The 25,423-nt window shown below is 36.7% G+C and overlaps 1 protein-coding gene across 1 annotated transcript in view; it reads right to left on the bottom strand.

Annotated features, from left to right (window-relative positions):
* Positions 1 to 25,423, bottom strand: part of clstn2a (calsyntenin 2a) — a 1,097,509-nt gene that overhangs the window by 83,482 nt on the left and 988,604 nt on the right. The window contains exon 2 of the mRNA XM_043263119.1: positions 15,487 to 15,609. Within this exon, the coding sequence (XP_043119054.1) occupies positions 15,487 to 15,609 (123 nt within the window). The remainder of the gene's footprint in view (positions 1 to 15,486; positions 15,610 to 25,423) is intronic.

Here is a 25,423-nt window from a genome sequence, read left to right as displayed (position 1 = left end):
CTATTGAGAAATGTCAGGCCTGAGTGCTCATCAGTAAGTCATGTTGCTCAAATGACGGGGAGAAAAAAAGGGTGAAAAAAAAAAAAAGAACGAAATCACAGTGAGCGGTGCCCAAGGCTTTTCGATTTCACTTAAAGCTGTTAAAGTACTATGTCTCAAAAAAGGTATGATGAATGTCCATTACCCTTTCATTATGTATGAGGCCACGAACTGCTTTCGCGCCCTCTGTAGTGCTACAAGAAGGTCATGAATATTTGAAAAGCCTGGGGAATGGAAGAGCCCCCCCATATAACTCACATGGCACGGTCGCGAAGAGTGTTTCTCTGACCTAGTCCTTGACAATTTACCACTATTATTTGTCCTGAGTGCCATCTGAGGTGAGGAAAAACGAGATTCTCGCTACAGAGAAAGCAATCAGGGAGGCCACCCTGAATTCAGACCATTTCCCCCCACCAACCCAGTGTATAACCTTTCACTCAAAGCAGACTTCATAAAAAATTGGTCTGCTTCTCATTCAGATCTACTGTGTGGCTTTAAAAGTCACACGATACTGTGCACAAACACTCAGTTGATGCTTTTAAGGCTTAACATGTTGAAACGGTGTGTGTTAATTGTGAACAATGGCATTTTTATAGCTTTACAATCCCAAATAGTATCCAATTTAATTAGTTTTGCATTTTCAAATACTAAAAAGCAGCTTGAAAATTATCCTTAATAACTATTTATTGTTATGTGCCCAATTATGGGAGCCTATAATTATTATCCCATTAGTCCAATGACATGACAAACTATTCACATACAGTCCAGTATATCTATCATTTCATCAAATCTGTTACCTGATGCAAGCAAGTTTTTCCTTTCCTTAAAGTGAACACAAAAAGTCTTGGACAGCATGCACACAAAAAATGTATCAATTTATTGCAATTTATTAATATCGAGAGTAAATGTCATATAAACAAAATGTAATTTAAAAAGTTACTATGTATACTCTCCAAAATGTATTACACTTAAAAAAACAATGGTGTTGAATATTTTGACTGAAAATGTTCACTATTAATAACATAGAAATTACAAGTAATGCACCAAAATAAACACTGAATTGAGCAGAAAGGCAGATTCTTTTTATACAATTGTTGCTAAAAATGAATGTGGCCAACTACCATTTAATTTATTTTGTGACAAATTTAGCCACCCAGACCTTAAACAGCAAAGGATTTCAAACAAATAACCAAACACAAAGAGTGAGCGAGAGAGAGAGAGCGAGAGGAAGCAAAGAAAAGGAAACCAAGAAACAAGGTATGTATTTCCATTTATTTTGGTGGAATTCAGATTCCATCAGTGATCCACCCGTGCCCGGGCCCAGTCAGAGGTGGAGAGGAAGCACACGAATGTCACACTTTAAAAGCATTCTGAATGAATCTTGCTGAACACAGGTTCTACCGCCTTATTAGCCTATTTTACGCTCCTGCGAACAAGGCAAACGGAGCGAAAGAGATATGCAAATATGAATCTAATTGGCCTGTCAGGACCACGGTCCCCCAGTCAAACGGGTGACAGTGAAGGGGAGAGCACAAGCAGATTGGATTCAGCTGCCACCCTTACACATTTCATTAAGACATTCTGCATGCATTATGCCTGGGGTCAATGCACTATCCTTGAACAGGTCTTTCGGCATTCACCACCTCAGAGTTTCTCTCTGTCACTTTTAAAGCACAGCATGCTCCATGTTTGGGACAGATGCACAAATCCAGCTCCCCCAAGAGCTTCCACAGTGACTGGGCACGGTGCCTGTTAATTGTGATCAATGGCACTTTTGAACAACAAATAGGCCGGATGTGCTTGTGATGATGTCAGTGTACCGCTTTATCATAGCGGCGGCACAAATCATCATCAGTTTGCAGACTCTACAGAAAATCGTCTGTATTTAGCTGTATATGACACTCCAGAGACACTGAACAAAAGATGGAGACAGAATATTGTCTTTAAACGAGAATCTGTAACATGGGGTTTGGTTAATGTTCTAGAAACGAGCGGGCGGCACTGGACATAGACGTTCCATAAGACTTAATGATGCATCTAGAAAAAAACACACACCTTCATTAGCGGACTATCACTCCCTGCACAAAGGGACCGCGCAACAATGGAAGGGAGGAAAATCGATGGTGATGATTTAGCAAGCTAAAGAAAAAAAAGACAGAAAGAATGATAATCGCTGTAGGAATGAGAATCAAGCAGACAAGGAGACTATCTGAGGTGAGAGCGAGAGAGATTGAACAGTAAATCAGAGGGCAAACTCCAAAGAGCATTGCAGAGCCATGATAACGCTGTAGCTTACACCTGAAGTAAGAGATGAATAAAGTTGGTTATAAGTAAAACCCTTCTCCATAGCGTGGCTTCACTTTAAGATGTGCTACATTTAAAGTTGGCCAGTGAAATTAACAGTAACTGATACTGAACGTGATAAAATACGTATGGGATTGCTGGTAAAGATGTTTTTTTTTTATTTAAAAAGTCATCTTAAATATTCCAGGTAACCTTAATTAACGGTAAATAACTTAAAATTTCAAGTAGACCAAACTAAAAATATTAAGTAAGTGGGGTAACACACTATTTTAAGTTGAAAATGTTTTTGCCAGGTTTAAATTGGCGTAGATTGATTAATTGATTAGATGACTATCACCATAAAAACAGTCAGTGAAATAATTGATACATAGACAGACATAGATGAATTTTCACTGATACATTATTTACATCACACTGAGATCTGTTTCTGTAAAGATGTGGACATTATTTACAAAGCTGTCAAACCATAATGACCTGTTCCATTTCGGTTTAACCCAAAACATATGCCAGTAAAACATAATTAGTCAACATATGTTTAACATTTGTCTATTCTTGCTAAATGGCTGCAGAACTAAAAAATAACCTATGTCTCTCATCGAAGAGAATATATACAGAACATTGTGCCACTGATTTAATCTCAAAACAAAACAATCCAATGGAAATGATTGCAGCTATCAACAAAAAAGACAGGCATCAATCCAATAGCAGCACTGTTGTTAACTGGAATGTGGTACATTATCAACCTCTTAACCCACTGTTGCAATAAAAACAATATCAAACTGCCCTCGAGCTGCTAGTTTTTGTTCCTATTCCAGCCCACACTGGCAATAAACGCAACTGCTTTCAGTCTGTAGTTTTCCAAAAAATTGGCTGTTCTTTTCAAGAGAAGGATCAATGAGAATGATAATGAACATTATTTTAGTAGAGAGACACTTTTGATCCAGAAGAAAGTCAGCTCACAAAGAGCTGCAGAAGTTATTCAACAATCAATACTGCATTTATAATGTGGATCCATCAGCATTCAGTTAATGAAACACCTGTGGCGGCAAAAACGGCAGAATTATCCACATAAGCCCACACCAAACGTCCTGCTTGAATTGTGGCACTTAAGGCTTTGAGGATTCTTACTGACTGAAAGGTTAAGCAGTATTCCTCTGTATGTACAATTAATTTTCTTTCGACTTTTTCTCACAGCGCCAACTCTCCATTTGTGCACCACATCAACGCACCGTGGATTCCATTTCAAGGCTGAATGCCTGTGCAGTTATTTGCTTTGCACTCGTATGTTCCATGTCTACAAACTTGGAAGTCAAACGTCGAGTCAGGGCTGAACTTAACGATGCATCAAAACTTCACCCAGAGATATTGGCAAGAAACTGTGGCATGTCATGTCATGCCGCGCGGGCGGACAGACTGCTACAGTGTGATTAGCCTCTGCTGTGATCAGCTCCCAGCTCTATAATCACATACAGCCAAGAGAACAAGATTGACAGGATGTTGTGGAATTAAGGCAGAATTTTGGAATCCCGACAACTGATGTATTGGTTTAATTACATAAACCTAGCATTAAACTTATTTACTTCAAAAAGGCTTTCTTACTAAATATGCCATTTTAAAAGATTTTTAAATCATTTAAGAGTAATTAAAAAGAACTAATATCATTTATTTGTAACTGAAATTTGTAAATACAGAAATACTCCCATACTCCACATACATTGTTCATTAGAGTTACAGTAGGTTAAAGGTGGAAGTTTTTAAGATCTTTTTGAGACCTAGTAAGAAAATCTAAGGAACAACTTAAAGGTATCACAAAATATCAATAAGGGCTGTGATGGTTGCCGTGACAACTGTGTCACCGTGGTGGACGGTTGCTACAAGTATTGCCAGATTGTGCAGGTTTCTGCTTAAACTGGGCAGTTTTGAATTTGACAAAATTTGGTCGGGGTTGAGTTCACTTTAGCAGTTTTCAACATATAATTTATATGCTACTTATGAATTATATGGACAAATTGGTTCACATACAATCCCAAGTGTGAGAATTACAGCATGCAATCAGTCACGATACATTACTAAACAGACGCACACTGCATAGACGACTGGTTCTGATGTTTCTGTTGTGTCCACTTTTGCCAATCACGATTAGCAGAGAAATTCAGGAGTACGAGATCCAGGAGTAACTGTTTTTAGTGCAATAATGGAGCTAGAACTGTATAAGTGAACATGACTAAATGAGTATGGTAAAGAGTGGAGAGTGTTTTAACTCTCAAAGTGTAAATTACACCTGTTGAGTGACAAAGACTATCACTGCAACTTCAAAATCAGAGCACAGTTAAAGTAAATCCTATTTATACGATCCTGTAAATGGTTCAGTATTGGTATATCCTTGAGATCAACTGGACTTCCTAGTTTTGACTGCCAATGTCTGTAATATGTTTAATATAAACTTCACATAAGTCTTCCTAGTTCTGTGTGAAATTATGATGCGACATGTAAGCGCGTTATTGTTGTTTATTTATTTATTATGCAGTATGCATCAATCAATGACATTTTTAACTTTCATGTGCACATTATCTCTTATATTGGGCCCTTTTTTGCATGTAAACTCTGATGGTTGACTTTGAAAATGATGCATGTGTTTTTACTCTATGTATTAACTGGCTTTGCTGATGACATGCGCATGAATATATCAATCAATATCCATATCAATATCCAATCAAGCCCTTATTATTATTATTATTATTATTTTTTTTTTTTGTAGTGCATGCAACATTGTATGCCATAACTTTAAAACTCTTTGCCCTGATTTAGGACTTTTTAAAACCTTAATTTAAGAAAGGGCAAATTACGACATTTTAAGACACGCAGAAAACCTGGTTCATGCTTTGGCTGAACTTGATTTAGCAGGGGACAGTGGTTCAACACATTTGAAATTAGTTTTCTTATCATTAAATTGGACCGTACATAAACTCCACTCCAATAACTTTTGTAGCAGAAACCTGAATAAAGTACAACAATGACATTCGACATGCCACAGTAAAGCCGATATGCCCAATAAAATCCCTCATCATTAGAACAATAGCATGTAGCATGGAAACAGATTACTTAATACATGTAATGTTGGAAGAAACCAAGGCCTGTAGAAGTACCGCACTAGAAAATATCAAGTAATTGCATCCTCAGTTTTAGCACATGCTCCACTCTTCACCACAATGAAAAGCCTTATAGCCTGAATGCAATAGAAACACCAAAATTACAATATATTAATTGCTAACAAGACACTTGAATTCAACATTGTTTCGACTACAAAGAATGTACCTTTTCTTTAGGTGAAAAAGAAATGTGACAAAATGTTGAAGAATTGTTGAATTACCTTATTTTAATTGAGCAAGCAGCAGAAATCATTTTTAGCGTTTTTTTCTGCTGCATTTTCTGCCATTATTTTCAACTGAAGAAAAAAAGCATAAATAATCAAGTCTCACAAAGCCTAGCTAATACCTCAGAAACGAATGCAAATGACTGGATCGTGCTAATACTGGAGTGGAACCAAAATCCAGTAAATCAGCTGAAACAATGATCTGATCATAACATTTGACTGCCAGAGTCACGCTCATGTCTGCCGCCATAAAAATAACGCCCCAAAACAACCTACTAATTTCAATTTACAGATGATAGGCGACATAAAAAAGGTACATAGGAAAAATATACACAATTTTGTGCTTTATTCTCAACCACAGGAGATGAAAGGCAGCTTGCTGAATGAATCCAACCACAGAGCACTGTGATTGAAGATTTGTAACAATGGCATCAGCTCGGCGGGTAGCAGATTACCTGCATCAACCAACCGTCCGGTTTTTATTATGAATGCTTTGAACTCCGAACCTTTCTATGAACTACAGAGCCTTCCAATCTCATTAGATCTGCCACATTAACCTTTTATATATGCATTTTTACCTGTTGCTTTTTTTTCTCCTTTCCCCCAAAGGCCCAGGTCTTTATCATATAGCCTTAAAATTATCTACTAGGCATAAAATCCTTTTTAAATTGCTTTATACTTTACATCGTTACACAGCTTGCTCTCATTAACAAGCATTACTGATGTTTTGAGGTTATGACTTTCTAATCGGCTTAGTTTGAGCACTGACAGTCACATACAGTATGAGCTTTATGATTCTCACACAAATCACAGTACAATCTGGATCACGTTTCCAAAACCTTTCCAAAGTGCTTTTTATGGCTGAATTTTACTCTTCAATGTCATGTCTTCAAAAAGTTCGAAGAGCTCATGATACTTTATTTAGTAAACCACTCCTTGTTTTCAAAGACTCTTTTCAGTCTTTTTAGAATGTATCTAAGAATGTGCAAAATGTGTAGAGGCGTGCAAGTAAAAGGTTAATAAAAATTCAAGGCTATATTTGGCCAGCTGAAGATTCTTATGAATTAATGCTGAATATACATGGAATGATATACAGAGAATATCTGCATATGATAATAAAAAATAAATTATAAAATATTATTATATAATATATATATATATATAATAATATATATATATATATTAATGTGCACAGTTCTATGTAAACAAGCATGATTTGTAAGTGAACTAAATAAAGCATTTCACTCATTTATATCACAGTTTATTTGCACATATATCATTTTAGACTTTGAATCACTAAAGGAATTATGCAAATCAGCATAAATACATTAACACTGCCAAAAAAATAAAATAAATCTGTGCTAAATGCAAACTGCAAATGTGCTTTTGCAAGCCAATTCTGAGTGCTTGGTTTCTGAGGATGCTCAAAGTGCTAGGAGAAAAAAACAAACATATTATAGCCTTCTCTAACATTTTATAAACATTTTATGAGTGTCAACATTTTATAAACATTTTGTTAAAAACAGCATTGTTGCTTTGCCAACTAAACCATTACCAAACAGTAACTAGCAATCATAAACTTTGAGAACAGGGTACAAACATGTCATTTAAATATTGAAACAACATTTCTGTTAATCAATCTAATTTTGAGTATCTCTGGCTTAAGAGTTAGGGTCCCAGTTTATATTATTTTAAATTGATAATTTAATACAAAGCATTTATTATGTACTTGCTTTATTTTACATTGTACTTATAGTAAAATCACATATGTAATTAATTTCTGTAGTAACATATCATTAAACTGTCGATCCATTTCTTACACCTTAAACCTATCCATACCACCAAATTTGTTCTTGTTTCTGCTCGAAGCTCTAATGTAGATCCAGAGTTAGCTTGCGTTTGGGGTTTGGATAAGATTTTTTTTTTTTACAGGACCAATAAAACATGTTGACTCAGGAATGCATTACTCTACAACAAGCTTGGTTTCCACATGAAGTAATAGCTGAAAAGAGCAACAACGACTTCCTTTAAACACACATAACAGAGCTCTACAACGGTGCAGATGTGCAGCGTCTGGTTAAATTGGATTGTGGGTAGTTAGTGAATAACATTTGAACGGAAATACAGCTTGCAAAATTGGCGCAGCTGTTTAGTGAATTCCCCCCTCAGAGAGGAGTTTGCCTTAAGTACTTAAAAGTTTGACAAAGTGCTCTCCGAGAGCCAAAGGGAATGCGCTCTCTTACTTTCAGTTCCTGCTCTGTGTAATCTCACTGCCTGAACAGCAAACCCAAATCATTCCTTCATTTTTGCCAACAATCAAAAAAGCCCTAGTGACCCTCTCCAGTCCGCTGTCTCATTCCTTTCCTCATCTCTGCTGCTTTCAGGCCAAATCATCTCAAAAGAGCCCGAGACAAGAAAGGAAGTGGAAAGATGCTGTACTCATCGACTCTCACTCTCACATGAGAACGGATCAGTATCTGGATCTTAGTGGCCCCTGAAGACAACAGGCTTTGATGTGCACTACCTTCCTTTATGTCCAGACCTATCTCACTTCACAGAAAGAGAAAGTACAAAAAGATTAAATGAAGCACAAAAGAAAAGAGAGCAATGGAAAAAAAGGAGATTTTTCTCGTTCGGCGGTACCTTCAATCGCAACCAGACGTGGAGCCAGAACCGGAGAGGTTTGATCAACGCCTAACACTTGCTCTCCAAGTAACCCCCTCCATTCAAATCTTTCCCTGTGCTAGGGAAATCATTTTTCACTGGAGGAAAATTAGTTTTCTCATCACAGAACTTGGCACCAGGCACTTTTAGCGAAGGAGCAAGGAGGGTGAAGAGCCAATACAGATTTCCATAGTGTCCGCAGAGTATGGATTGGTAATTCAAAGTTTTACTCAAAGTATGAGTTGCTAAAAATCTGCAGAAATCAGTGTTATTCAATTATCGGGGAGGTTATCGCTCCTTGTGTGATATACGATTGAATCTGTCCTCAGAAATGGAATTACAAGTAAAATTTTTAATTAAAGGAACATCATTACTTACTTTCACATCATTCTCTCCTCGTGTTACTTTCCTCTTCTGTGAAACACAAAATGAGTTCTCAGTAAGAGTTGCTCTTTTTCCAGCAACAAAAATTGGTGTTGATTTTTATTGCCAAGCTCCAAACGGGCTGAAAGCACACTATAAAAGTCAGAAACTATAGTCTATATGACTTGTGCACTGTTTCTCTATATTTTCATTAACTTTAACAAAAATTGTTCATTGTTTGTTCATGTTAGTTAATACATTGACTAATGTTAACAAATGACACCTTCTTAATTTCTAAGTACTTACACAGCTAAGTGATTTTAGTTTGACCAACTGCTGCAGACAGGAAACTGGCAGGAAAAAAGTGCAGTAAATGTCATGACTGTAACGTTTCAAATTTATTTTCTACAAACAAACACATTTCTGTGTTGCTAAAACTGTGAGAACCTTTGACCCTTCTTGTATTCCTTGACCACATTCAAATGGTCTTCCAAAGTGTCTGATTAATAATGATATAACTACTTAATTACATTACATACACACAGTTCTTTCTCCTCTATAGCCCGTTAAGTGATAGATGCATCACAGATCTTTACCTCAGATGATTTTTTATTTTTTTTTATCTAACTGTATCCAGGGACACATGTGCAATCTGTTACTTAATTACAAGCCACCAAAACAAGTGTGTTGAAAAATATATAATAACATCAAATAAGAGATGGCAAGTAGCAAAAATATGCAAGGGGAAAAAAATCTATATGGTGATCGGCTCGAAAAGTTTTGTGGTCAAAAATAGTGTGCTCATAAGCACAGATGGCTGCAAGCAGGTCGCATAATTACGGGGAGGCCTGCACCAGCTGAGCAACTGCCATTGCGATGAAAGGGAATTCTAACGAATTGCTTTCTCCAGGTACTATAGACCTCCTTTGTTATTTCAAATGCATCAGGCATCATAATAAGTATGCTGCTAATGTGCATCTAAGAGCTCCTGTGAGGAACCCTCCTGTGAGATGAATTCTACGAAAGTAACAGGTCAGCCAAACAACAAGTTATGCATTTCAGTGGCAACTTCAGGGAACAAAATGAAAATGCACAATATTAAACCATAAAAACCACTAAATGAAATGTAACGCCAGGTTCTTTACAATCACGCCATCAGTCAGGAGCTAATTAAACAGAGCTGGGAGATCTCTAAAGAGACCTCAAACCAGCAATGGTTTAGTTCCTTCTCATCCGCACACCTTACGATGTTATTAAATTATGCTTGCAAATGATGTCTGGCTGAATTCCCAGTCACTTAAGGAGGTGGAAGTGTCATTTTAATCAGCGCTAAGGCCACGGTGGTAGGCATTTTCGAGTTAGGAGAGCTTTTAGGCACCATCTTCACTAATCAGAAAATGCTGTCAAATCTTGCATTTAGCTAAAATCGCAAGTCGAAATATTCAGTATTATAAGCGTGTGTCGTTATAATCACCAATTACCTTTTGAAGCATTTATTTCAATCCTCTCAGGTGCAAGTCAAAGATAATACTTCAAGAGTGTGGCATATGAACCTCCGTAATGAATTAAGAGACCTCACAGGAATATTTTCGTACTTAACCATTTAATTAGCATGTAAAATAGTTTCTTTTTTTATAATAGAATTGATAAGCATATCGTCAGTCACAGCTTTGAGAAAGGCAGCTACTGCAGGGTAGGTCTGCTTCTTAAATTCCGCGTAGGTAGCATAAACAAAGACCCAAGGCTGATTGAAAAAACATATATATTTGTATCAAAATATATCTCAGAGGCAAAGGTGGTACACCATGCAAGAGATATATGCTGTAAACTACACTTCAGAAAGAGAAAGCATGGAAAAAAAGAAGAGAGGATTGGCAATGGGATGCTCCCCGAGGATCCAACACGTTCTCAGAATTCTAATTTGGCTTTCACCTTCAGTTCCTGGTAACACTTCTCAGTTTTCAAACACAAACATTCTTCAAAAATGAGAGATTTTGGCTGCGAAATTGAACGGGTCACCTCACCAGCCGTATGGATGGATTCTCAAAGCTTTCTTTCTTTCAATTATCACTCATTCGCATGATTCTCATGGTTTCTTTTCCTCAATATATAATGCTGAAACATGGGATAGAATAGAGGTTGCTTGTGAATTTTTTGAAAATCATCTGGGGACATCTACTGGATGCATCCCATTGGGCCACAGCATGCATGCAAAACACAGTTCACGCTCATAACACACACTGCATTTTCAGCATTCTCAAAACAACATGGGACAAAACAGCAATGCTTGGCTCAGCCGCTTCGGGTTTAGTTCCTTAAGGAAAAAATGTGAAACATGAAAATGCATATACAGCATTGCTGAAATAAAATACAAGACTTCCTAAACTGATTAGTGTCTACAGAAAGCCTGAATGTGATTTTTCCAGTTAAAAGTTCAGAAATAGTTTCCCAAGTGCATAAACTATGACGAAACTATACGAGTAAGAGAATCTTAAGTTAGTAAAATAGTTCCTAAGGTATGGTTCTCGACCCTCAGGGATCACTGAATGTAATTCCAAGGAGGACAAAGATAGGGCACATTGTTCATTCCGTTCATGTAGGTGACACACTCTCATTCACACAAAACATAACACAACTCCATAATTCTCAGACTTTTCTTCCACAGCTGACCCTGGAGTGAAGAGGGTTGAAATGACCCATTTCATGGTACAAAATGAAGATGGTCAAGTTACTACGTTTACATTATCTGGACAATTCAGCCATCTTTGTGAAAAAAGGTAACCAAACACTTTCAAATAAAAACAAATGAGATCTGCAAAACATCAGATGAATTACTATTACTGCAAATATGAGGACAGTTATACGATCACTCGACAAGGTTATTTATATAAAACGCATCTCTTTTAAACGTTCCTCTGCTCGCCTTCCTTTCCCCCGGCCCCCTCAGACTGCTTGTTTAAACCACCCCCTAATCTGCTTTATTAAGCGCCTTCTAAGCATCTATATCTCAGATTAATTAACACGAAGCACAGAAACTAATTACTAATTATCATTTAGAAAGCACACATAAAAAACTAATCATATTCTATTGTTATTTATTTACCTATGAATGAGCGTAGTACTGTAGATCAGAACTAAGTAAATTTACATTTATTTGTCTGCAATTTATTTCTTTGGACTTCTATAAACTTTGTTGTATGTATAATAACATACCACGCTTATTACAAATCTCCAGAACTATGATATGCACGACCTTCCAATCAGCTCTCTTTCACATAAAGCAAGTGACCTTGTGGAAAACAGGCCAAGCTGAAAATACATGTGTGAATTTTATTTTTATTTTTTTTCATCATGTACACCCTAATTTTAAATGACAGCCTGTCACACCTTAGTGAAGAGGATTGTGACCGGCACATAATCAACACTCTCTTCATCCACTAACAAGATCAAAATACTGCCGAATTCCTTTCACAGTTTCGAACGCAGAAGAGAGGCATTATTTATAATAATTTGATAGGAAAACCCACTAGGGTATCCGATTGTTTTTAGACAGAATAAACCAAACACAATTACAAAATATGCTAAGTGTTCCACCAAAAAAAGCCATTTTCCTCTTTGAATTCGTAGCAGCAGGTTGTCCTTCTATAAAAGGAACACAATACAATTGCAAAGTATCCGAACTGCAGGCGCTGCGATTCTCTTTCACTACATCCTCCTATTCTCACTCATGTGTGGTTTTGCAATCCATCCATAGTTTCCTGGACCGCTTCCTAGCTTGGGTTTTGTTAGCTAATCTGGTGCAAGGAAGGCAAAGTTTAGCGGAACAATACGGCATTGTACATCATCTGAGAGAAGAGATTAATGGGAAAGAGGCTGGTGAAGCTGCAACCGAGATAAAGAATTAGCAAATGAAGCTGCCGTTTCTTTTTTTGCCTTCCTCTACTTACTCCGGCTCATCCTTCACGGTAATTTGATTGAGAATGCTCCATGCATACTACAAGACCTACGCTATCTGCTCTACAGGGGAAAGTCTTGTTCCCAGAAATAACAATTCATCTTCAGGATCCCTGCCTCAGCATATATCATCGACTTGAGGCTCATCATCGTTATTTTACATCAAAGCAAGCTGATACATGGGCGACAGAGCAGAGAGGCAGGAGAAAAAGACGAAGGAGAACGAGGCGAAGCACTTAACAATCCTGGTCGTGTTCCCACACCCCAATTAATGCGGTGCCAGAAGGAAGCCTGCATTCCTTTCTCTAAACAGACGAAAACAGGATTGATGACAAAGCCTCCTGCGCATAACTCACGGCCTGACATGGAAGAGGAGAGTGGGACGGAGAAAGAAAGACAGAAAGAATGGGAGAGAGGAGTGTTAGGGGGAATGACGGATTGAGACGGAGGGCCCGTATTTCTCTGAGTCTCCCTGGCAGCAATCTTGCGTTTGTATCCATTGGCTACCGGTGAAAAGGCAGTGAAATATCACCTGTCAGCCAATCAGAGCGCAGCACTCATTTCCAGTGACGTTTTAACAACAGCTGCCATCCACCATTAATATGTCATTGATAAATCAGAATAGCAAGTTCCCTCGACTCAAAGAAAAAAAAAAGGAAAAGAAAAAGTGATCCTGAACTGTAGCTTTTTTTCTCATTATTTTGAAAGATAGGAATCAAAAGTGACAGTTAAGACAATGTTACAAAAGATTTCTATTTCTTTTGAACTTTCTGTCGTCTTATTGTGGTTGAGAAAATAAACCATTGTCAAAGACTTACCTTCAGATGTCAATATGGTGGCATGCATGTAAAATAATCCTTATAAGCCATGTCTCGTTTTTTTGTGCTAGGTCCAGTTTCACTATAGGAGATCATCGTATATGAGCATTTTGTATGTTTGTAGCAAGAAGAGAAAATTTATTGCAATAACTGTAAAATATATTTGAGTGTCATTTAATACACTTTCATTTGAAATTTGAAGGTGTGTGAATTACATAAAAGTCTGTCCTTTCATATTTGAGTTCTGGCATTTTATTCAATTTAAGGTCATCAATCATTCAGTCACAACAAAATCAGTAATAGGCATTTAGAAAAATTCTACTTTAAAGTATAACTTACACACTTAAGTAACGTACTGCAAAGTCAACACCAGTAGTCAGTGGTGATGCTGGAAGAAATGTATGCTGTCAGCTAAAAGATTCCCCAAGGTATGAACAACAAATCTTTATCAGCTGCACCATACACAGCGTGCTTTTTAAGTGCAAGCTGCAAAAAATAAATATATAAAAGCCAGTAAAGTGCTTTTTTCCAAGGCTGTCAGAAAGGAGATTAATTCTAGCCATTGTCATTTAATGAGCTGTAGAGAGTTACCTGTCACAATGCTTCCACACATTTCTCTTTGTGTAAAAAAAATAAAAAAATCACTTTATTTAATTACTTTGCATCTGTCAAGCCACCACCCTCCACACATCCTGCCACCTCATCTGAACAACTTGCACTTGAAAACCAGTGAGTCGGAATCTGTCTTACATAAACAGCACGCAAGTCATAAAGCTGTGCTGTCATTCATTGTCTCCGAGAGGTGATTGACGCCTAAGTGTTGACTCCTTCTCTTCGAAAGCAAAAACGCTAAATGTACGAAGTCGTTTTCAAGGCCGAATGGTTTATTGAACGTTCGGCCATGGAAAGGGCGACAAGATCCACTTATACAAGGGCTGTGTGTCACCACAACAATGGAGATAGAGGTAGGAAGCACACTTGGAAATAACAGGAAGGTCAGGTGGATCTATCTCCATAACACTGCGGAAGGCATTGACTAAATCTCTTTTATATGATCACTACGCCGCAATACACATAAAATCTCACACTCAACCACCCTCACTTACACACAAAGGAATAAAAAAAAACACTACACTGAAGAACCAAGTCATTGTTGCTCATCCGGTGCTATAAATTTCAGAATAATCCTGGATGTTCTAGAGCAAGCTTGTGTGTTTCACTGGAATAGACTAGATGGAATAGATCATAATTACACAAAAAAGCTGTCATTTCATTACAAATAATATTGTCATATATATTATTGTTCTGTTTATGGTGAAGTTGTATTTTATTGCTGTGATTAATTTAAAGCATTAACAAGATGACATGCTGAAATCCTACAATTAAAAAGGTGTAGGCTAATGGATTTACTGCATTTGGGGGAAAAAAATCAGAATTTTTTTTTTTTTATGTTATTATAATCTAAAGTTCCCAATTTGAAACAGAAAAGCAAAATGGATTTATAAACTCTTCACACACACACACACACATATATACAGTATGTATATTTTATATATATATATAAATATAAATAAAATTGTACTATTATTTGTATACTATTATTTGGGATATAGTGCATTGAATATACATTATGGCTATATAATATGGAATAATAGTATACAAATAATAGTACAATTATTATATAGCCCAATTTCAATCTGGAAAATGTATAAATCAATAAAACAATTGTTCAGCCCCAAAGCAAGGTTATTGTTACATCAATACATAAATGGAAATGTTGTATGGAAACACAGATCCTAGATAAAATTATTTGATTGTGAGAAAGAAAAATGGACACGAGAGACATAAAACAAGCACAGTGCAAGGCTCTGGTTTTCAGGGACAATGGCCTCATATGTCTGAATACCACGACTGACCAATCACAATTGAGTATTCCAGAGCAATGTGTAATAAGTTAGTAAAGTTATATACCTGCATAAGGGACAGGAGCGTCTTTGTCCAATGCGACCAGAGGAGGGTCAAGCAGTACCGTGTCCATGTTTTCGGTGATGACACCATGGTAGGATGTCTCGATCCATGGTTTGTGCTTATTCACTACAAAGGAGAGAGAAAAGAAAGAGAAAAAGAGATTTAAAATTCTGAACTAGAAGTCAAGTTTTCAGCAAACATCTCCTAAATAAGAATAAAAACAGTTAGAGTTTTTAGAGTTTTCATGCAAAGAATGGCTAATAATGGCGATCAATACAAGTCCAATAAGCATGAGCTGTATGCCCAATTTCCCATTTGGCAGCATCCCTGTCTCCTACAACACGTATCCAGGGAAACACCCTCATTTATCTGGTCCTGGCGTGCTCTGTTGTTCCCTGCGTTCATTTTTTATTTTTTTCCGTGGCTGTATAACAAGAGATACCAAAACAAGATGCTAATCAATGGATGACACAAATGCAATCTTCTACCCAGGAAAACATCCCTGCAAGAGTCTTTGTGCATTAAACAGCTTGTACCTAAGCAGTGTTTACAATTCTTGCAAAAATCTACACGCTATTGCCTCACCAAACCCTCAATAATGCCATGTCTGATAAGGTAAAAGAACTATAGGGATTTATAAGGTTAATTAAAAACCACGATTTTAAACAAAACACTAATGAAGATTATTTTTAATCAGCACCTGAAGAAAAAAACTGTTTTGTATTTTGCCTCATTCCAAAAGTGAAGTCTATTTAATCTGATATATTTATTTTTGTGTTTCTTTTTGGTTTCGTCTTAACGGTTTCAAGGTTTCTTTTTTTTTAACTACAGGATCATCAGCTTCTCACACTGAATGAGGGCTTAGGGCTGGGCTCTTTTAATTTAACAGTTACCCAGAACACCTTTTGCAAATCAGCACTCGATCCTTAGAGAATGAAAAATATTTTTTTATAATTTCCGGTATACGGTGGAAGTGTTGGAAAAACAAAAAAAGCAGTGGCTGATGAAAAGCAATACATTAACAGAAAATAAAAAAAAGTTTACTTTACTTGTTTTGTCCCTTGTGTAATCAGAAATCCTCCCCCGGCATGAGTTAATGGAGTTTTAGATTAGTACTGGCTATTCAGTAACCCCTCGCGTGGCTCAGTTCGCGATCCACCAAAGCAATTAACAAAGAAGTAAATTAAACTGTTTCACACTTGTGGACGACATTCTACACAGCCAAGTCGGAGAAAAAAGTCTTCCTGAAAACCTTGTAGTGTCCTCATAACCCATAAGTAATCCCAGGCAGGGAACAATCGTCCCATTCAGATGGCCAGACGATTAAACCAGCTGCCAATGTCATTTTCAAAGACTACAATCTTGCTTTCAATGAGTTTGTGCCATTTATCTCTTCCCCTCACTCTGTACTTAACTGAGACGCGCTTACATGGACTATGTGCTATATGTGCCAATGAATTTCAAAAGAAACCCCACTTAAAAAAAAAAAAAAAAAAATTACGACCACTGCAAACATCGGAGCTTGTTTTCTCCCTTGAAAGTGGCTATTTGAACAGACGCGGAAAAATAGTCGATTTTACTATCTAGCTGTGTTATCCATACAAAGACACCTACCTCAAGCTCAATAGAGGTAAATAAATGTGTGCTGCAGATGTATGGACTAAGAGGTCAGATACACTGCAGTCTAATATTCCCATTCTACTGTAAATGAATAAAATGTATGCAAAAAGGATTTCATTAAGGCTACGGCAGCTGCAAGGCACCTCAATGTACTAATAAAAGCCTGATTCATTAGGTAAATATTTATTCTAGCGTTTCATGAGTGAAATGTCACAGACTGAGAAAAACATGTGGCTGTCATCATGTATACAAGATACAGTAAATAACTGTAATTTGGATCAGGTACTTTCTATTATAATAATACATCTCTTCAGGCTCTAGTCACTGCAAATTCACATCGAACTCTCTCGTTCTCACTCCCTCTCTCTCTAATAAGGTTAGTGGTGTCACTAAGAGCAATATGCCTTCTCCGTAATCCCTGAGCTATTACCCATGAGATGTCTGCAGCCATTATACAGCATTAGAGCTCCGTGATGGAAGCTAATTCAATGTGGACTTTTCTCTTGCATCCGCTTCCCTGCACTAGAAAGCTCTGCCTCACACACAGCCAACAAAACACAAGATATAAAGGCATACGCACACTAAAATTCACCTCGCATTTACCATTAAGAAATGCAACTACTGACAGTCGTGTGGCCAGATGGATGCTTTTACAGTTTTAGTGAAACTTTTTGGTCATTAAAACCTTCTAAATACTTTAAAAAAATAATATAGTAATAATTTGTAGCAACAGCAGTAAAATTTATGCTTTACTCACTCAAAGTGCCCCACATAAGTTAAAAAGCAGCAATTATGCAAAAAGGAAACCATAGCAAATGCAACGCAAGTAAATTAACAAATAAATAACAATGTTTCATATGTAAAAATAGCATAAATAAGCAAAATTAGATATAATAACTGTGTTGTCAAACAACTAATTGCATTTCAATGAATCAAAAATAAATATTTTTTACATATATGTATGTTTAGTTTATATTTATTAAGTATATACAATACACACACATACAATATATATTTAAAAATATGTACATCTGTTTACATGTATATATTTATATTTGTAAATACAATAATACAATTATATATATATATATATATATATATATATATATATATATATATATATATATATATATATATATATAATATAATATATATAAATGACATTTTTCTTAAATACATGCATTTTTGGATTCATTACAGCTCCTTCGATAATTAATCGTGATTAATCGCATCTAAAATAAGTTTGTTTACATACAGTGTATATTTATTATTTATAAATACACACACACAGCATATATTTACGTGTGTGTGTATATACATTTATATATTCATATTCTAATATTTTATATCATACATAAATATATTTAACATATAAACAACATTTTTTCTTAAATATATACATGCCTCTGTATGTTTGTATAATAAATATACACAATATACACACATATCATGTAAATTTGATAAATCAATTTATGTATATATATAATGTAAGAACTTTTACATTTCCTAGCATCACCCTGCAGTCGGTTCACCTATCTGCCTGTGAGCACCATCCCAATAAACCGAATTGAATTAAAGCAGGTGAGCCCAGAGCGAGGGAGGTAGAAAATTCAGGTCGGGTCTCACAAGAGGACAAGAAAGGGGCTATTATAGAATCAATTATTTATTCAGCTTGATATATAATTATTCCAGCATTTCAAGCACCTGATAAAATGTTGCCGGGGGAGGGAAGTGAACGTTTGCAAATCTACTTTGACCCTTCTTCAACCTGCTATAATGAAAATCCCGGTCAGCATTCCAACGGTAATTAAACTTGGGGACAGCCTGCTGAATTGATGGTGAATTTTACCGCTCTCCCAGTGTCACGCAACAAGCTATTAATTTCTGACCGGTTGACACCGTAACATTACATTCAGCTCATAACATTGGAATTAAACAATAATCGAAACAAGCGAGCAGGACCCAGAGGAAAAAGGAAGTGCCGAAGCCAGACACCAGCAATAAATGACTAAAAAGTGAGAGAGGAGACCAGCGATACTCAGGAATACACATCGCGGCATGCATTACAGTGTCCATTTAGCATGTACTGTTTTTGTGTACATGGTGTAAACAACAAAAATTCCAGTTAAGGCCTGCTAATGGACCTTAGCAGAAAAGCAAGTCTTCTTAAGGCTCATTCACTCTTTTCAACAAGAGCATCCTGTTCATAACAAGCCTCCGCTACGCTAGAGGATAAAGAAGCCATTAGCCAAATGGCTGGTAAACACGATCTATAATGGTCGTTGTCTTGAGACAAAATCCAAAGACTTCAACTCAATCAAAGTCAAGAGAGTCAAAGATCAACCCCAGGCTGGCTAGCATCATCTGATAGAGCCAATGAGGATATTAGCAGAACATTGTTAATTAACATCCCTTGCACTGTGCAGATGACCAGTACATAGCACTCCGTATTGAGAAAAAAAGTACAGAAACCAGGAAGGCAGTAATTAGCCACAATGACTTAGCATAATTCAATACTAGCAGGAAGGAGTATTCTGGTAGGGGCCGAAGGGTAATTTTCAAATACATTAAGCTCAGCTAAGCCGCATCCCACACGTCCACAGAGACACACATCTCACGCTTACATCGCTCGTCTTTAATGCTTATTAATGAGGTCATAATCGTAGCTTTTTTTCCAGGCAAGTAGTCAGATTTGCAGGTCTTTTGAGATTTCTCATATAGGGGGCCCAGTTGACTAAATTAGCGTTTTATCACGCTATTTTATAGCGTAGACATTAAAAAATGTTTGCATATTGAGGACTGCTTGAGTTAATTAATGAATGAACAGATCGTTAGGACCGTGTGGCGTCAGTGTTGGACATCTGGAAAGCATCGTAAAAGGGTGTTGGGTATTGCGGAGGGAACAGAATGGTGAATTTTCACGGTGACCTCTATAAAGGTGGTCAAGTCGAATGGGTTTTAATGCCTTGTACGCTCTGTGGTGGTTTTAGCTGCTTTGGCTAACCTGTACGTCTCCATGAAAAGCGATATATTGTAAAAATGGCTGTGGCAGCAAGTCCTCCTGCAATTTTCTGTGGTTAAAATGTCATAGCTGTTGCCTGGCAGTGTGCAGCACATTCTGCAAGACGCTAGAGGTGACAAGTTTGAGACCGGCCCGTGTCATTTGCCAATCATGCCTCACTTCTCCACATTACAGTATTTCCTGTCAACTCTACATGATCACAAGGCCAAAAATAGACAAGTCTGAAAGGAATGTCTGATTTGGATTGCGCCCTAAGCCTTGTTCACACTAAAAGATGCATGTGTTCGTCTCAGTGGGGATGCTAGCTTTTCTCACTAATTCAATGTTGTTGCTACAAATACATTTTCTAAAGAAAAAACATTGTATATACATGCAATTGATGCAAAAAATGCATATCCAATATACAGCACTGTAGATAAATGGAATGAACGTGGCTGTAGTTTCTATTTTTCCCTGATACTGACATGCAATTAAAGCAATCTGTTTATGTGCAATCAAGCAATCTAAAAACGTGAGGTGTAAAAACGTTTTTCAAAAGTAAAAGGTAAATAACACACACACATATATATATATATATATATATATATATATATATATATCGCATACATGCAATTAACTGATTATACGTCTACAACGATATTTAAAATTTTTAACAAACATTTTTTAAACTTTCCAAATGAAAAAGCATTATTGTTTCAAAAAAATAATGTTTTTTTTGAGCACCTGATTAGTATATCAGGATGATTATATGTATTTAGCTTTAACATAATTTAAAAAAAAAAAACATATTTTAAAATCCATTTATTTTAAAATCCAGTAATATATGACTGTTTTAGAGTCACTTCCACCACAATATGAAGTGACAGATCAAGTGAAAGATGTGCTTTACTAAAGTAACTCAGTAGTAACTCAAAAGTAAATAGGCAATGCACAAGCGGTGTCTTGCTCTCACATATAAGCAATTTTTCATGAAGTTTTAAAAACAAATCCATCCATTTCATTCTGCATCACTTTGCATTACTTAAAAAATCTTCTCAGGCCTTTTCTCATAACTGATGTCCCTCATGCACATCTTCATAACCAAAACTGCCAATGAACAAACGTTCACGCAAACGACAATCCACACAGGTGATGTGTCTTGAATCCACCATCGCTGTGGGAGACATTCAGGATAATTTACAGCTAAATTTCCCCATAATACGCATTAATAATCCCTGACACAAACGACTGAAAGACAGCAGAGGTTTATAAATGTCCTTGATTCTACGAACACGGCAATATAAATGACTCGTTCCCTTGTGTGTACATAAATTCTGCGAATCAACTTACTTAGGTCACCAGCTATGAATATAAATTTGTTTGATTAGACTCTCGACAAACATTGAAGCGAATATCTTTTGTAATGGAGGAGTTCTCCGCGCTGGCATTTGCTACTGTCAGCCTGGCATCGATACCCCAGAGGACTCGCAAATGTCAATTGTCTGTAATTAGAAAGCTGGCATATTCATTCACGAGGCTTTGTTTCCTTGTCACGGAATCCGGGTCCTTATGGTCTTTTCATTAGCCATATTGTTTATCAGCTATATGTGTGTGTGTGTGTCTATACCACTTGAGACACAATCAACCCTTACGAAAAGAGTCGGTTTGATTACACACCGTGTGAAGTCGCTTAAATTACGAGTCATTGTTATAAACACAGAGAACTGATTGAGGTGGAGAGATGAAGGGTTTTAGGAGAACTTCAGAGGGAGGCAAGGAGAGAAGAGAACAATGATCTTCTTACTGTCACGGGTGCCAGAGGCTGAGCAAGAGAGAGGGCAAGGCTCAACTCTCCATCTTCTCCGGATTAAAATTAAAAGGGCCTGCTAGTTCATCTTCTGTCTGTGGGAGATCTGGACGCTTGAGTGGCTCTCAGCATCTCTGGGCGTTTTTGAGGAGACGAAAATGAAAATTGATGCTGGGGCTATAGCTCCGTGCCTCCCTCCCTGCACTTAACAGGGCATCTGCTGTGCCCACATACCCATGCCTTTTATCTACCCTAGCGAGTGGGGCTGTGCTAAATCTACATATTTCATCCAAAAATGATTGAATTTTTGCCATTGTTTATTCGTTTTTAAACTTGTATGACCTTCTTTCGACAAAAGAAATCTTGAAGAGCTTTTCAGCTGTTTTTGTTCTTATACAATGAAAGACAGTGTTGCTTTGGACACCACAGATTTTTATTGTATAGATCAAAAAACTCTCAAACTACCATCTTTTGTGTCCCATAGAAAGAAACTCAAACAGTTTGAAACATCATTGGTGAACTGTCCGTTTATAAGGGCCCTATTTTGTCCCTTTTTTACAATCTGTAATGTAAGTCTCAGGTGCCCCAAGAATATGTCTGTGAAGTTTCAGCTCAAAATACACCACAGGACATTTATTATTTCATAATTTTTAAATATTTAAAATGTGCTTTTTTAGTGCGAGTCTCTTTAAATGCAAATGAGCTGCTGCAGTTAGGGTTAGAGTTAGGTTCACACCTAGCACGATGACTAAAAAGTTAACGATAAAGATATAATTAATACAAGTAATTTTTAATATTAAAGAATAGCAGAGTACACACCACAATGATAATGGTAAAGGCACAGAGAAATAATATCACTCGATTAATTTTCAGAAATATATTTTTTTCAGCTGATGAATGACACAAACATTCACAGCGAATCAGAATCCATCCTGCTATCATGAACCAGAGAATTTAAAGTGGCATACGCAAGGGTAATCAAGAATTTAATGCGGTATACGCAAGTGCGCTAATACCGTTATCTTCATAGTCATCTTTATAGTTATCGTGCTTGGTGTGAATGGGCCTCAAGACATGTGACGTTGAAAAAATGGTTGACTGTACAGTAGTTTGACCAGATTTTATTCATACTACGCATATTCATAATAAACATATACTTTTTTTAACAGCCATGAAGTAAGTTTCAAATTAAATGTAGCACCTATTAGACAGCATGTGATTTTGGACGCAGCTCAAGAGTTGAAATAGGTCAAAAAAGTAAGAATGGTTGGCAAACACTGCGATAACGGTTCTCATAAAAAGCAAGACCTGTGGATCTTGCATAATATTACTCGCAGCAGGCAATTTGTAGTCTGTAATTTTCTTGTTTATAATTGGGTGCGTTGTATTTGTTGCACGAACTGTGTTTTGATGGCTGTAAAAGAACTGCAGCTTCTCAAAAAAAAAGTTTACCATTTTGACAGCACACTAAAACCCTCTCCAAAATTAATCCTCTTTAAAGCACTGCTGCAAAAAATAAATAGTAGTTAATGTTAAAAACCCATCTACATGCGCAGATGACCTAAAAGACTGACTGGCTGACCATCTTAAACGCCCTGGTACTAGTGAGCTACAGCTACAAAAACTGTTTGAATCTGAAGGCATGAAAGAAAAAGATAAACAAAGAGAAAAATTCTCTGAACTATATAGAGAGGAGCAGTCTACCTGAAAGGCATCCTTCAAGGCTGTGGAATACAATGCCAACCTAAACGTGCATCTGTAAAATCACCATGGGAACTAACACTTTTAACTGGTGTCTGTCAATAGACCCTTTATCAGAAAAGCTTCCTATTAGGTTGGGAAAGTAACACTCTGGGGGTGAAAAAGAAGCCGAGTAAAGGTAAAAAGACTTTCTAGAACCCTTGAGAAAACGGTACTCACTATTGTATTCAATTAATTTAGTTGTCTGATGAAAAATAGCTGTAAAAGACAGATCTGAAGTTTCTTGCTTGGAAGTTGTATTATATATTATCTGCATGTAACATATAAATTATAAACAGTTATACATTACAGTTTAAGAGGCTGGGGTCAGTAAGATTTCTTTTGAAAGAATTAAATGCTTTTATTCAGCAAGAATGCGTTCAAGTAATGAAAAGTGCCAGAAAATTCATTTCAAATGCTGCTGTTCTTTTGGCTTTTTATATTTATTTTTGATAATGATTCATGTTTTTTTGTTTTTTTTTTTGAGTAGGAAATAAAAGACAGAAGAAGAAATAGATAGACATAGAGTTATTTGACATTTTTAGAATATTTCACAAATCTAATCTATTTGTCTTCAAATATATACAGCCGTAAGAGACTTCTCAAAGACATTCTTTGCAAATATATGCACTGGAACTGTTACATTCCAAATAAAATTCTAAAAATAAAATAGACTGATATAACACCAATTAAGCATTTAATTTACTGTGTCATCTAATAAATATTTTTTTATTGAATTATAAACCTTTATAAGCACTTGTAAGATCATCAAGTAAAAACAAAATGAATAAATTAACAAATACTCTAATCTAGCTAAAGTTACAATTAGTTAAAAAAAATGCATAAACAAGTGTTCATAGTGTTATATGCTGTAATTGTGATTTAAGAATATATTGTTTTTGTCTGTATAGAGTTTTAATTATATGTAATTGTCTTCAAGTAGTGTGTGTATGTGTGTGTGTGTGTGACTGCATATGCTCAAATAAAAAGGGGTGTTATCTACATTTGCGTTACATCTATTCATTCACAAGACATTTTTTATCCAAAGCTATTTGCTATTTGCAATTTGCACCACCTGCCAGCAAAGATACAACCTTTGATACAATTTTACAGTGAATCTGCCCCATAATCAACAATCAACACATTCCCAATGTGTCATCTGTACTCATGACTCATAAAACACAACAAATTATATATTCCAATAGAAAACTGCCACTTGAGTAGCTACGTTTTTCGATCGCATTGAGGTCTCCCACACATCCCATCTGAATTCAAGCCTGAGCCATCACTGTTAGACAAACGCTGTTGCTTAGTGGGATTGGAACCGAGCTAAGCTCTCACAGAGGGAGGTTTCTGGTGTGGGGAAAATGGCAGGGATTTCCTTCTGCATCCTCCAAGAGGGCTGGCGTACAGGGGGGATTTTCTCAGCTGAGAGAAGGAGAGAGGCGCTGGTCCTCTTTACAGTCCTCATTGACAGTGGCAGTACCGCTTGACAGCTTCGTAACAGCTCACGAGAGAAGGTGGGGAAAAAAAAGAAACCCCTTAGACAGGTGTTTAGCCCGTGTCCTGAAGCCATGATTCTTTCACACAAGAACAGATTTACTGCCTCTCAGCTTTCGACATTTTCCTGACAAATGATGCATGCTGGACATGTAAACATGGCACAAAACCACACAAATTACGCCTCAGCCAAATACGGAGGCTGTAAAATAGAGCTTTGTTTTATGTTACTGAATCACGCATGTGGGCAGATGTAAACATCGCACATTTCA

This window comes from Puntigrus tetrazona, chromosome 2 (assembly GCF_018831695.1).
Source record: "Puntigrus tetrazona isolate hp1 chromosome 2, ASM1883169v1, whole genome shotgun sequence".
Taxonomy (NCBI): domain Eukaryota; kingdom Metazoa; phylum Chordata; class Actinopteri; order Cypriniformes; family Cyprinidae; genus Puntigrus; species Puntigrus tetrazona.
Note: the sequence above shows the minus strand (reverse complement) of the source record. Positions and strands in the feature narration are given on the sequence as shown.